The sequence below is a fragment of the Amblyomma americanum genome, chromosome 1, assembly GCF_052857255.1.
Source record: "Amblyomma americanum isolate KBUSLIRL-KWMA chromosome 1, ASM5285725v1, whole genome shotgun sequence".
In the NCBI taxonomy this organism is placed as follows: domain Eukaryota; kingdom Metazoa; phylum Arthropoda; class Arachnida; order Ixodida; family Ixodidae; genus Amblyomma; species Amblyomma americanum.
In genome coordinates this window covers 268,304,517-268,319,439 of record NC_135497.1, presented here as the reverse complement: position 1 = coordinate 268,319,439, position 14,923 = coordinate 268,304,517, and the positions used below count along the sequence as shown (strand labels likewise).

At 46.9% G+C, this 14,923-nt stretch overlaps 1 protein-coding gene across 1 annotated transcript in view; it reads right to left on the bottom strand.

The window, feature by feature from the left end:
- The window catches only part of LOC144117627 (nose resistant to fluoxetine protein 6-like), a 55,369-nt gene that overhangs the window by 15,766 nt on the left and 24,680 nt on the right, over window positions 1-14,923 (bottom strand). Inside the window, exons 2-5 of the mRNA XM_077651246.1 lie at window positions 7,911-8,122; window positions 5,064-5,178; window positions 3,209-3,296; window positions 2,774-2,874 (exon numbers count right to left, since the gene is read on the bottom strand). Of these exons, the coding sequence (XP_077507372.1) occupies window positions 2,774-2,874; window positions 3,209-3,296; window positions 5,064-5,178; window positions 7,911-8,122 (516 nt within the window). The remainder of the gene's footprint in view (window positions 1-2,773; window positions 2,875-3,208; window positions 3,297-5,063; window positions 5,179-7,910; window positions 8,123-14,923) is intronic.

Here is a 14,923-nt window from a genome sequence, read left to right as displayed (position 1 = left end):
GTTTCTTTTGTGCTCGAAACATTCGCTGACATTCAAGAGTTACAGCCGAAGAGTAATCTAGCGAATCTAGCGGAAAAAAAACAAAACACTCACAAGTGGTTGAGTAGACAAGAGTAGGGACTTAATGGGCTCGTCACAACATACGTATTAAGAAAGCCAACAGTCACCAAAACCAGGCAGAGCAAAAGGAAACGTTTACGTGTTTTTTTTTAATTTGTGGTGCTAATCAATCGTGAATTAGTAAGCGTAATCGTTTGTGGCGCAGAGATGGTTCATTAGAAAGTAGAAGAAAAAACAACCACATGCCGCCAGTGGTATCCCAACCCACAACCTCTGTATGTCGCGCAGAGTGCTAGAGCCCAGAGCGAAAGCCCCAGGCTCCTAAATCATGCTGTACCGTGCTCGGGTACACACCTGCTGTATGGTTTTTGATTTAAGTATAAAATATAGATGTTTCCAAGCTTCAATTATGTCATACAAGAACTAGGAATTGTTCTAAATGTCGAAAGTTGGAGAGATTTTGCTCCTGTGTTCTTTTCAGGTCTTCCTATCTAGTGTTCGCTTGTAGCAAACCTTTTGTAAAAACGACACAACTGAAGTTGTTCCTCACTCAAGGGAAAATCATTGCTAATACAGGCCAACGAAAGTTTTATGTTCGAAATCTGTCTACCAGTTCATTTTGGTGGTACTTCTTAAATAAACATGTAATGCTTTGAGGATAAAAAAAAATTCTCCAAGCCTTTTGTTTATCCTACAGTCCATTCGTTCCGCTAAGCTCTGCGTGCCCTATCTGTCATGGGAGGTACAACAAAAAGGGGCTCATTTTGGTTCATTTTTGTTCTTGGAGTGACCACAAACCAAGCTGTAAGAAGGTGTTACGAATATACTGAACCTCCTGCAAGTGTCAAGTAACGCGGAAGCATGGACACCGAAACTGTTTCAAGATTTATTCTACCACTTTCGGCTAGAGCATTGTTGACATTGTTCTTCTAAGTATTCTGTTTGGACAACGCGAAAGGGACCAGAACTTATAAGTGGTGTAAATTATACACAGAAATAGCTGTGTCTTCATACTACAGCCAAAGTCTTATTAAATATGCATTCTCTGAGCTATTATGAAGCAGTTATGACGTGCATGTAAAAGCGTGGAAGATGTCACCCTGTCCGCGTTTTCATGGTGAGGCCGAAAAGAAATGTGTTTTTATTTTATTATTTTTAAAGAAGTAATGCTGTTTCTTTTTCATTTGTCTCCTCACCAATCAAGTTGCAAGGCAGCGGCAGGAGCGAGGACTACTTTGTCGACGCTCTATGTAATTTCTATTCAAAGCAACGCCTTGATTTTTTATGTGCGGACATTCCTTTCTCAAAGAGTTTCTTCTCAAATATCCATCCAAGAGAAAATGAGGATGGCGGTGAATCGGCTCGAAAGCTTACTCGGTTGAATGCCTAAAAATCATCTCGCAAGGCGCAACAATCGCAAAATGCGGTGAACTTGGATCGAGAAAGGTAACTTCGACCTGGAAGAACTACTGCCATATCCACGGAGCTCGACTTACGGGAAATGTATGTCGGCTGCGAACGTTCGCTGCTGTAAATATTAGGTTTTTCCTGCGTCTCGCTAATAGCAGTGATTGCTTCCCATTGAAAGAATGCATCGCGGTAGCTTCCGGAACAAAGGTATCATTTTGGACTAGACATTTCTTTAATGCTTGCGTAAACGGTAAGAATGGTTAAGTGGAGAAAAGTGCCATTAGATCGCCATGCGTTCATACGGAGACGCAACGGAACGTTCCTGATATGTCTTCCAAAAAGTGTTCCACGTCTTTGTGCCATTGTTGCATAAAATTTAAAGGTATGAAAATGTGGCATTAAGTAGCAATATGTTACTGAAGGGGTTAAATTTGAATAATTGTTACTGTGTACGTAGCCATGTTTTTGTTACACGCCACAAATCCCCTCCAAAAAAGAAACAGCGCTGAATACATTTACTGATCCGGAGTTCCCGGGTTCGAACCCGACCGCGGCGGCTGCGTTTTTATGGAGGAAAAACGCTAAGGCGCCCGTGTGCTGTGCGATGTCAGTGCACGTTAAAGATCCCCAGGTGGTCGAAATTATTCCGGAGCCCTCCACTACGGCACCTCTTCTCCCTTTCTTCTTTCACTCCCTCCTTTATCTCTTCCATTACGGCGCGGTTCAGGTGTCCAACGATATATGAGACAGATACTGCGCCATTTCCTTTCCCCCCCCCCCCCCCAAAAAAAAACCAATTAAAAAAAATACATTTACGCACGGCATTCGTCACGAAAAAAAAATACTAAACTGTCGTGGTGGTGGTGGTGGTGGTAAACATTTGATTCAAACAAGAGCTTTGCGCTCCCCCCCTCCTCCCCCTCAGACTGAGAGGGGCCCTTAGTCCAGGGCTTCTATGGTCTCTTCTGTTTGCTGCGCCCGCTGAACCTGGCATCTGTGGTCGTCTAGGTTTGAGCTGGACAGCACGGCCTCCCACTGCTCAGGTACTGAGTTTAGGATTTACAGGGCGGCCTGCATGCTTTGGCAAGTCCATGTAGTGTGATACAGTGATGGCTGTTCCTTCCCTACATAGCGGGCATGTGTTGGGGTATAACGTGGGTTGTGTGTGGTGTAGCGGCTCTCGACCAAAACTCAAGTCTTGCCGAGGTCAAGAGCTAGCCAAACAAATAGCTTCTTTAAAATTACTTTGTACCGCAAAGCACTGTTTTCATTTCGAATTTGCGGCTGCGATATGGTCACAGACCTTTCGGTTTTGTGCTCATTCTCCTCTTGAGAACAGTCCGCAGCGCAACATCAGCCGCTGTGGCAGCCGCTACAAGAATGGCTACAGTGGCCAGGGTGTACCTAAATGGCAAGAGAAAAAAGAGGATAGATGTATTAGTTGTTTCTTTCTCACATGCCAATTTAAATATGTCACCCACCTGGTGCCTCATAAAGGGCTTGTGGCTCTCGACTCAGAATTGTCTATGTGTCTATGTCATCTCTTATGACAGGCTATAATAGGACTCTGAAGCATTTACCTCCAGAGATAGTCGCACATATATCTGTGGTTGTAAAAAGAATGCTATCGCAATATTTTTTTTCGCCTGCCTTCTTATGACTGGCGGTTTAATTATGCTGGTAAAACAAACTCAGCCCTCGTTGCACATTGAACGAGGTTTTGCTCAAACGAACTCACAGTATGCCAGCCTGCCATCCAAGGATCTTCGTTTCGCCTTCTGCCTTGCAACCTCGAATGAGGGCTTTCATTCCTATTTTCTTGCCAACTGGAAAGAGAGCGAAGATTCTGTGAGAAACAGATTCCTGGAACCACCAAGAGTCCAAAAGGAAGAATAAAAACAAACTACAAGGGGGAAGTTGTAGCGAAACAGGTGCCCGGTCAACATGCACGCACTATTTTCCGTGATTGTGAAACACGGCTTTCACTGGCCGACAGTGGTTGAATGGTAAGTTTAGTTTAGTTTATGGTTCTCGTTCTTTCCTAACCTATTTGCGTAATTGCAGGGATAAACTTCCGCGTCATAAAAGCGTTTCGCAACGTTTGCTGAGTAGAGAAAGGGCGCTAACTTGTGCCCTTGACTAATCACACGCCATCTCACGGCCTTTCGCGTTACTGCGTTGCGTGGGGAAATCCCGGCTAGCACATATCTCGCGCGTCATCAAGGCTATCTGCATACGCGTACGCTTCCTGGGCTCCGTTTGAGTTTCTAGCTGCTTACTTTGCAAACGTTTTGCAATCGATCAAAATCTTATTAGTAACTAGACCTTTCTAATGGTAGAAAAGCTATTAAAGAAGGTCCCCGCCTGAGTGGCTCAGTGGCTTCGGCGTTCGGTTGCTGATCCTTACGTCGCGAGATCGAATTGCGGCCGCGGTGGCCGTATTTCCAAAGAGGCGAAATACAAACAAAAATGGCGGACGATTTTGCGTGGTTAGGCCAAGTGCAAATTAGATGCGCTAGCAATGCGGTTTGGTTCAAGGCTCGCTTTTCAAGGTCAAGCAGGCTTCAGACAAAGATCCGCGAAATCGGACATAAGCTCCGCCTTAAGGGCATGACGCGATAGCGTTAATTGGTTAAGGCCCATATGTGCGGAATTGGTCATTATTTACTTAACGTTCATAGATCCCTGGCAGTACTCAAACCACTCCTGGCGCAGTGGTGGCGCGGTTAAGCGACGCTCCGCTGCCCTGCGATGGCAGCTGCTGCCACTGGTGGGTCTTGCGAAATCGAGTTCGCTCTCCCCGAGCAACCTCAATGTCACGGAGAGAGGCTTCGGACAGACAAACATTTGCGAAATCTGAGATTGGGGCTAGCGGACTAAAACGTCCGTGTGCTGTGCGACGTCAGCTCATGTGAAAGAATCCCAGGTGGTCCAAGTTAATCCGGAGCCCTCCACTACGGCGTCCGTCACGGCCCATGTGTTGCTTCGGGATGTTAAATCGCACATACCACATGCCGCCGCTACTAAAGAAGGCACGACAGAGGCCATTACCAGATGTCAAATTCACTGAAGATTCGAAGTCTCACAAATGTGGAACATTCGGAACTCTGTGCAGTGGCGGTTGTATATGAGCAAAGCGATGCGAAAGGGTGCCTTTCATAAGCCCAGTGTCGCACACTGTGACTTCGGGTGTAGTCATGAATGATGATATTTCTTCTCTCTTTCACAAAGCATGAAGCACATAAAGAATACAACGGAGCATTTCATTGACTCGATATAATTTCGCATCTCTGTCTGTTCTTTATGCTACATATTACATATAACTAGAGCAAATCGTTCAGGGGAATTCGCTTCATTATCAGTGGGTTATGAGACTAGAAACTGTTGCATTAAGGAGAACTTTTGTTTGCACTTCGATTACTTAAGCTGCATGCATGGTGTTCGACGTTGTGCGCTGCAGCTTTTGCTTTTAATGTCCTTGCTCGAAAGAGCAAAGCGGCTGGTTTCAAAGGAACACACCAAGTGAAAAGGCGACTCGTAGTGTCCTAAGAAGCAAACGGTTTAAAAGTGCCTCAGTAAGCAGTGTTTCCTACGTGTGTTGACGATGTATGAGAGGTCCTTGGCAGAGCAAGTGGACGGAATGCACGCCGACTGACGGACGCCGTGGGCCATCTTGTTCTGAATCCAGTTGAGCGGGTTCTTGTAGTCCTGCGCCGTAAGAAACAAAGACTTTGGGTGAGTCGCGGCGATAATTTAAGTAACTGCGGTTGCTCTTTAGCAGTATCATTCCTTCATTGACCAAACGAGATTAATTTTTTGCCGAATGTAGATAATTACTTGAACCTGTCAAATAACTAAGCTACTAAATGTCTATCTGACCGAAGAACATTGCAAATGTTAAACTCAAAGTTCTGTGAAAACAGAGCAAATACGTATTGCACGAAATAAGAAGGAAATAAGCTAAGCGACAAGGAAGGTAAGCGCCAGCTATACAACAAGCTGCTGTGTCCTCAGCCAGCAAAGAAAGCAAAGACGAATATTGTGTCAACATCTCGGCAAAATTCACCACCCTGATTCGCAGCTTACGTTTTATCGTTCAAACCTTGGCTAAATTAAAGTGAGAGGGATCACGATGCTTATATTTACAGTCTGAAGCACCGCGGGGAATTTTACGCCCTCAACATTTACCATCTCGCAAACGACACGTGCTAGCTGCGTGAGGGAAGCAGAATCTTGTTAATTACTAGATATTGAAATGAAATAGCTACACGCTGTAGTAACTTCTACAGGGCTGGAGCACAAATCCTCGGTTTAACGACAGCTATCTCTTGAATCCGCAATTTGGCAATGTGTATGGAAATAGACGATTGTCCCCTTGCTCACAGATTAACGAAAAATACGCACATAAAGCGTCACGAACTCGACACATTTGTACCGGAGCGACACCCAGAATGACAAAAAAAAAAGAGAAAAACGTTGTGCGTGACTACCCGAGGAGGATTAGGGCGTGGTGTCTCGACGCACGTATTGCAGGAACAAAAACCGAAATAGGTCCGCTAAGGAAGCGTTTTGCGAGGGTCGGCGCCGCAACCCTGTGCGTACCAACATGCACCACGGCGGTCCCCAGTGGGGCGCGCGTTGCACAGCAGAGCACCATCAGCGGTTCGGCCGCATGAGGGACTCGCGGAAAGAGGAAATGCGAACGCTGAGACATGCGTGCTACCTCCGTTTGCTGCCTTGTTTGTGTTGTACATTTCAACGGCCGTCCTTCGGGAAAAACACTCCTCCTGTTCGAGGCTCATTAAGGAGGCTTCAACTTGGAGGAGCTCCAGGCACCTACCTGCACGCCCAGCCGGTAGTCGGACAGCGCACGCGATCTGATGAATTAAAGAAAACGAGCCGTGATTGGGGGGTGGCGAGCGTTCCTTGGACAATTATGTCGATAATAACCTGCCGCTTGCAGATGCTTGCACACCCTCCTTACCCCCGTCTATTATGTTCTGTCGCGGACAAAGACTGAAAATGGGGAAAAAGAGATAGTAATAAGGGCCAAGAAATAGAACGAAAAAAAAGTAAGCCCAATAAGGTGCGTGAGCCACTGAATACCTTCTTCGCAGTGCTCGGAGGGCTTTATGGTCACGATCGTTGATCGCGGAATATGCAGCCGGTGTGCGCGGGCGCGTTTTAATGCGTCCATGGCTCCTAATCACAGCGCCCCGCGGCCGCCACATTGCCGAAATTGCCAGGTCACATCATCCATCTTACACATACTGACACCAGCGCCCTTGTTCTGTTAGGCGAAAAAGAACGAGATGCGCGCATGTCCTTGGTTGCGTTGGATTAGGCTGCGTTCTAGACACGTCCATAGTGCATCACGCACGTTGCTGGTTTGCGTTTCGGTTGCCAAAGGTGAGACGGTAGCGGTTGATTGCGCTCGTCTCTTTATCATTCGGAATCAGGACACACGCGTGTGGCTTCGCTTGTTCTCTGCGGACAACGTTATGCTCGCCTTATGGGAAGCTCGGAACATTTTACAGCTACTGCTGCATAATGTAACCTTCAGGATCCATGCGGCCCATGGCAACTTCGAGCGACTTATAATCACGCAGGAAGTTCCCAGCGCCTATACTTTCGTTTGGCGACAGCAAGGACGTCGAAGGCGTTCACTCGGAAATGACGAAGCAGATCGCGAAAGCAGATATTTGGCGCATTGAAAGCGGCCTCGCAGGTCGACAAAAAAGCCTGCGCTAAACGCGCTGACCTCGAGCGGGCAAGGATACCGACACGTTGTAACAACTTCTTCCTGTGTCACGTTAACAATGCGCGCTGTGGTATACGAAGACGCTTGCATCACTTGCATGCGGTGTCTGAAGAAAGTTCAGTTTAGGTATCAAGAGGTCGGCGGCTCGTATTACGTTGAGATTATTGCCACAGATTTTGGTAGCAGCAGTATTATATAGCACAGCGTTTCATCTTTGGTTACTGAGTTGTGGCTATAGAGGGAAATGTGCGTGTTCCGAGTTGCAGCAACCGTGTATTTCGTGACTAAGACCGTATATGATCCTAATAAAGCACGATATGAGCCCCGAGAATCATGTGTACATCATCGGTGGTGCTTACTGCGCCATGTTTCAACAGTTTTTTTCTCTAACTGCCTTCACCGTTCTAAACGTGGGGGAGGGGGCCTGAGAGTTTAATAAGCTGTGCACGCGCGGTTGTCTTTCTAGTAAAGCCCTGTCGCGTGGCGTGACATATCACGCTTACTGCTGGCAGCCACGCGAGGCATCAGCGAGTCCCCGAAAAAAGGTTTGTGCAGCTGCTGGCGTGAGGGACATATTTTAGCTCAGACACAGAGTGCCTTGGACCCCCGGAGCTTCCTGCCAAGGTTGCGAACTGTCCATTACGCGGCGGCCCCCGCTGACCGCGGTGAAGGCACTGACCCTGAGGTACCCCTTCTCCTGGAACCTTGCCACCATCTTGGCGACGAAGGTGTTGTTCTTGAAGTTCATGTAGACGGTGCAGAAGCGGCCGGTGAAGTCCCTCTCGCCGTACATGTTTTCCACGGTGGTCGCCAGGCACTCGTCGAAGTTGCCCAGGTCCCCGATGGTGCCCACCAGCAGACCGGACGCCACCTTGCCGGAAGCATCTAGCACTGGGCGAAGGATGAGAGAAGCACGTATGCACGCGTGCAAGCACTCGAGCTCTGGCTGTTTCTTTTATACCTATGTACTTTGGACGGCTTGTGCTCGTCCTGTGTGTCCCCAAGTATTCCGTAGAGTAATTTTCTAGTTTTATTTGAAGCACCGCGAGTGGACTGCTCATGCGGTGTCATTAAGCGCGATTTCACCTCTGCCGTGTTTGCGCATCTTTTCCTTCCTCAGTAACAACCAGTACAGAAGGGAAGAGGGGCTAATAGCTGAAAACTTTTTTTTAAATGACTTGAAATAAATAACGGTCTCCGTTTTGCGTTTCAGTAAGGCAACAAGCACGTGCCTACGAAATGCAGTGAAATTGCAGCGCGTATGTTACATTATGGAACAAATTAACTAGATGAAGTGCTCAATTTACGGACGCTGAGGCATCATGACGGCCCGTTGCAGCCATAAACTCGTCTATTCAAAGCGCACACAAGGTGTAGTGAGAAATCTGCGCAATAACTTGTCCGACCACTTGGCCACTACTCAGACAGCTTAACCCTGCCACCAGGTATGTGTTAAATTAGAAAACGGGCTGTATTTGGAGCTATTATTTTTCCGACTCAATCTTTTGTCTCCGTTAATCGGTGCTAGCTAACAAATCAATGCACATCGCCAAAGCGGGATCGATGTGGGAGGGGCAAAATAATTATTATTTGAAGGAATAGTTACCAACTGCGAGCACAAAGTTGCATGCTCTTTTTTCTTTTTTCAGAAGTGTTCTAGTAGAGTGACTAAAACATGCTACAACCTCTCCTGCTGCGTTTTATTTACATCCATGGAAATGAGGACGGAGTGAAAGGGGGGGGGGGGGAGCGCTCTGGTGCTGGCGGGCACACTACGCAGTGGAATGCGCTCCTGCACTAAAATTCTGAGGCAGCAGTGACAGCCTGCGCCCCACCATGACGGCGTATATCGCAGCTCGAAATCGCTCCGCGAAGTAACAATATCATATGTTTTTCCATGCTTCATAGCTTTTCTATCAGCCGCTGAGACCAATCCATCTTAAATAATGGACTGACCGTGAGAGCTCGTTTTTTTCCTTTCTCGGAGAACTTGAGGAGTAAAATATGGGCGAAAACAGAATTTTTGTGGACTTGCAGGACATTTTAAGAACCGAAATTGTTTTACTTTTTTTTCCAAATTGGCGAGTTTTTCGAGCTTCTGCTGGGAAAAAAAGGTCCTGAAATAGGGATTTTTTGTTCACGAGAGCAATTTTCGGTTACGATACGGAGCATCACCGAGATTAGCACGACAGGAGTGCGAATAGTGCCACCGGTGCCCAAGGACTGCGCGAAGCCGTCTAATGAGAGTGCACCTTCCAAAATCATCCAAACTCCATATCCCCATTGACTCTGCGTCCGCGCAAATGATGGCCGGCGTCAACAAATGTCCTTCACGAACACGTGACTGCTTTCTTCCGAGCGCGCGCATCTCGAAGCTTGCAGAAGCAGCCGGCAGCATTTAAAAGGAATGCTCGTAAGCTTATCCTCAAGGCGCGAAATCATTCAGCCGAAACGGCTGTGAGGGAACAACAGTACATGCACATTAGACAATCCGCGGTGCCAGCATGGGGGCACCGGGACGACGACACGGTTAGCGAGGAGGAAGCATCGAAGGGTGTCACTCGAGAGGCGCGGGGGAAGTGGGTCCCACCGTTCGGAGCGTGGCTCCAGGACAGCTAAGAAAGCGAGACGGGAATAGGTTCATTTACAACCTCGGGTGTAGCCCTTGTGTTCATGGGCGGTCTAAAAGGAGGCACAAAGGAAAAACGAGCCGTGTAATTAAACATAGGGCTATAATTACGCCCCACGTTCTCTTGCGAGCGAGCCCGCTTGATGGCACGACGCCCTCTTACACGTAACATGCGTTTCGTTTCGGAGCACACCTGTCCGCTTGTCAGTGGTATGAGGCTGGCGCTCTTCCGTGCTCACACGCTCTCCGGCCCTTCGCCGTCGACAGCTGGCAAACGGTCATATTTGCCGGGCTTACGTATAAGCAAGTACAGAGTTGGAAATGTTTTGTCAAGCTGTTTCTCGGCTCTAAGCTTACGAAACAGAATTAGAACGCTAAATGAAATAGCATCGTGACGCCGAGAGATAAAGGATATAAATTGAGATTTGCCTCCTCAAGTCACAGCTTTGAGCAGTATTTCGGAGCTGCCCCGAGCATGCGCGTTATCTGCGCATATTTAGTTTACCAACAATTTTTGAAATTATACGCAGTCGACGTTTGTCAGTCAAGTTCACTAGCATGCTTTGGGTTGTTTGTTTCCTTTTCTTGATGCATCACCAAACACGTATGCAGAAGTAGCCGTGGCAGTCCATAAAGAGGTTGAGGGAGAGGACTTTGTAAGCTACAGTTGGAATTGAAATCACGAGGCAGGCAGCCACGTTCTCAGCTGCGAGTAAAGCACAAGCTCGCACTAGCTGTACGCTTACTTTCGTCTCCAATGGCTCGACTTGAAATGCCCAGTAACAGCATTGGTATCCACAATGTCTAAGAATGACGCACTACAACGCTTTTAGGTTCGTTTGTGGAATTTACTTGCCCGCATTTCTCAATGCTGCTTTCGGCACTCATGGAACCGGTTCCATTTCACAGCCTGTCACCGAAACAATAACGTTCGCAGCTACGAAGCAAGGAATGGCTCCAAATTGAGGAAAGTGGGTTTTGTAAAGTATGCGGCAACAAAAGGCATCGGTCAGCAATAATCGCTATCGAAAGTAGGATGGCTGAAAGCGGCCCAAACAAGGAGGCGAGAGGTCTTCAACAGCTCAGCTGCTTACCGGCAGTCCAACTGCTATGGGCTAGTTATATCGGTACGCTGGCAAACATGCGGTCAGCCGATTTGACACAGCATCTTTGTCCCATGACTTTAAATGAAAGTTAAGCTCTCTGGCAACTATGCTGCCTGACGATTCCCTCTGAAGTAGTCAATAAACGCAGTTGTACAAGAGACATGCACTTGGATCTCTAACATTTGATACATCACCATTATCATCACCCCCGCTACCGCTCTCGACATCATGACAATCACAATATCACCACTGTAAGGCAAACTGAATCCAAATGATTATTTATCACTTCTCTTTTGCGTCAGCCGCGACCATATTATTTCAGCCAACTTTCAAAGCTAGTCCATCCATCTGACTTTCGGCCGGCTTTGATTGCATTTTTCTTTTCTTGGTATCCACCCTCACAATGTACCGGATCGCAGGTGACGCATGATATGTATACCGCACGTGTCCAGTTCACTGCTTTTATTTAAGCTAAAACATTCTCAACTCGCGTTCGCTCTCCATTCCCGGTCTCTTAAAATTACGCCTATCACTTCCACCATCGTCTCTGTCATGCTGGAACAAATAAGTCGCCATGGAGATTTGAGAGATGCTTACTGCAGTCACCGGGTTTTTACCTCCACGCAAGTCGAATCTAAATGCCTTGCAAGCGACCCTATGTTTCCGTTGGCCCTCTAGCTAGCTTTTCGCAAGGTCCTTCTCCTCTCTCTCAAGTCAAGCAGGCTTAAAAGCCTAAGATTCGCATAGTCAGTGCATTCAGATCAGCGTTGTCTGAACAAACCAGAACGAATTTTTGAATGTAAAACCGTTATTATAGATACAGCAATAGGCGCATGTTCCCACGCGTCAGGCCTCAATAGCGCGGCAAAAGAAACAAAAAACCGTCGGGACGGGACTGTAATACGCACGTCGCGCAATAACGAGTTGCGGCGCGCAGCCTTTGTACGCAAAACCTTGCGTACGAGGCTGAGTTCTCCAGCCTGCCTTTCCGTATTTGCAAGTGTAACACGATAGGACACAGTATTGGTTGCGTTATTTGAATAAAATACCACCGTTTCGGCTCCAGAGCGTTCTCGAATGCCTTCCAACCGGCCGTGCTTCGTTGTTGCACAGGAAAGAATCGCCCACTTAATTGGGCTCTCAAGATCACTGATAAGAGATCCTAGAGCGGCTACGCTTAATGCCAGGTAAACCCAACAAGATCTCACTAATGAAGTCGCAGACGTCACAGTAAAGAGGCGAATGCAGGTTTCCGGTACTTGACGTCACACGCACGCACGCGCTCGTATGCGTGTGTGAGTAGGCATGCACCGAGATACCTTAGACGCATAAAAACCAGCGTACGCACGCGTCTGAGCGCGTCGAGTGTGTTCCCCCAAGCCGACCCTGCAAGGCTTCAGGAACAGACAAGGTCCGGTGTTTAGATAAGGTACGAAAAAAAAAAGCCCTCAAGAGACCTTCACAGTCGTTTTACTTCTTGTTTTTGTACATAGAACAAAAGCATCACTATGTATGGCATGCAAGTTTTTTCTACTGCACCTCTACAGGTCCAATGCTCGTGCTCTATAACGTCCTTTACATGAATTCGACAGAAGTCGACTCGAGTCCACTTTTTGAGGGAAAGTGCAAAAACATCGAGGGAGAGAGTAGAAGACTAGTCGCGTCTTTCCTTCTCAGAGTTCGCTCTTTCTCTCCAAAAGTCGACTCAACGCGCATTATAGCTTCACTGGAGTCAACAATTCCGTATTCCAGTAATAAGATGTTGCTGTCGTTAAAAGGCTGATGCTAATCTGCAAGAAAAAAAAAGGATGTTTGTTGCCCAGCACTGCCTAATTTAAGCAATCGTTTGCGGCTGATATATTGAGTTTGAGACCTTCATGGTAGTGCGTCACATAATTATGCGAATTTTCTTAGCATATTCTGGCTTCTCGTGACAACGCGGCTTTCAAGTTCTTTCCGTATTCTTGGACTTCCAGAAGGCCTTTGGCACCGTTCTGCATGTTCTTTCACTACAGATTTTGTTACTCCTCAGCTGAAGCTGTCAGTGCTGCCAGATGGTAAGGATGCTTAGTTTCTGGCGCACCATGGGACTCGGCATAGATGTCCCTGCTTTTCTTGATTTATAGCTGTGATGGAACCGAGGACAAATCATCCATATACAGCTTTACGTCGATGAGTGTATTTGTACTTATAACCGCCCTTTTAATGGTACAGACAATGATACAGACAATAGGTTATGTAGCGCCATGGTGCATACGTGGCAAAATGTGCCTTTACATAAATAAAAATCAGAATTGAATTTTTCCGATAAAAAATATAAGGTGGACAAATTTATACAGAAGGAGGTCCTGTAGTCAGTGACTGTATTGGGACCTCCTGGGTGGATGTTATATGTGTTTTACCGGAACACTTAAGCCATTCCTGTTCCAATATCACTTCATTTTTAATTTCCTTTGACCGGCATTACGGCTTTGAAAATTTAGGCGTATATACTCGTCTGATAGTTTTAAGAGCCGCCGCGGTGGCGAAGTGGCTATGGCGCTCGGCTGCTGACCTGAAAGACGCGGGTTCGATCCCGGCCGCGGCGGTCGCATTTCGATGGAAGCGAAATTCTAGAGGCCCGTGTGCTGTGGGATGTCAGTGCACGCTAAAGAACCTCATGTGGTCGAAACTTTCGGAGCCTTGACTACTGCGTCCCACATCGCCTAAGTCGATTTGGGATGTTAAACTCCCTAAACCAAACCATAGCCTTCAGGACAAACATAAGGAGTACTTAACTCAATGTTAGTGACGCATTATTTTTTAAAACGAAACTTCAAGGCTGGAATTCCGCTACAACCCACATATTAACAACTATTCTTAAAAATGCGTTTTGAGTCTTCCGCTCACATGTGAGTAATATAATAAATTAAGTGGAACATATCACAAACAGCGCTGCGCGTTTCATTGCTAACAACTACGGTTTTGGCTCAAGCATAACAAGCATTAAGAGCCAAAACCTTTTATCATCAAATAAAATCTATACGATAAAATTTTTTCACTGAATATTTAATGGTAAAACTGTGAATGACAAAAGTATATACACAGAAGTTCCACACAGTATTTCCCTCGAGCCAGTCCCGCAAAAAATGTTCCACAGCTTGCCTGCCACATATATGTTTTTGCCCAGCCCTTTTCATTCAACGGTTCATGAATATAATCCCTTGGATAATTTCTAACTTATTCTCAGCATCACATGAGGCCTGTTTCCTATAAGTCTCATTTTGCTATGGTGATCTTATGTTTGGCTACTGAATTTCGGTCACAACCGCTTCAGCAGTGCTTCTCTGGTACCTCTTGGTAAGTACATAAATTCCTGGAATATTTGGAACCTACGCTGAACCTTACACCCTACGCGCGAAAATTCAAAGCCGACGCAGAAGGTACAGGCTCAAAAAGTAGACGAGCACTGGGGATGACAAACCGTGACGCCTGCTTTATTGAGGTCAGTTTAACAAAATAGGGTGTTCTACACATGCTCAGTAAGAAATCGGTTCTAGCAGCTTCGCCGATTATAACTCGCCGTCGTCTTCAGCTGCGAAGGAAAAGATGTTACATCCACGTGCAGGAAGTGCAACGTTTACTTTGACGCGACTATCATTCGCCGTTCTTTGCGGGCCATTTCTTGTCGCTTTTTCCCGTGCCATCCATCACCCCCGAATTGCCGAACCTGCTGAAAAGGCGTTTAATCACCGCAGGCGGGAACGGATAATCTCTGCTGACGACGTAGAGTTGAGGCTTAGCGCCTACGCGGCCTAGCTTCGATTGTCGCGGAGACTGACTCCCTCGCTACAGTCTGCGCGCGTTCTAAAGCTTTTCCTCGAAGAACCTGCCACGCAGGCAGATGTGTCTCGCTTCAGTCGAAGCGCCGATATCGTACGCTGACGATGGCGCTGGGTCTGCTCGCACGCTCTCTTT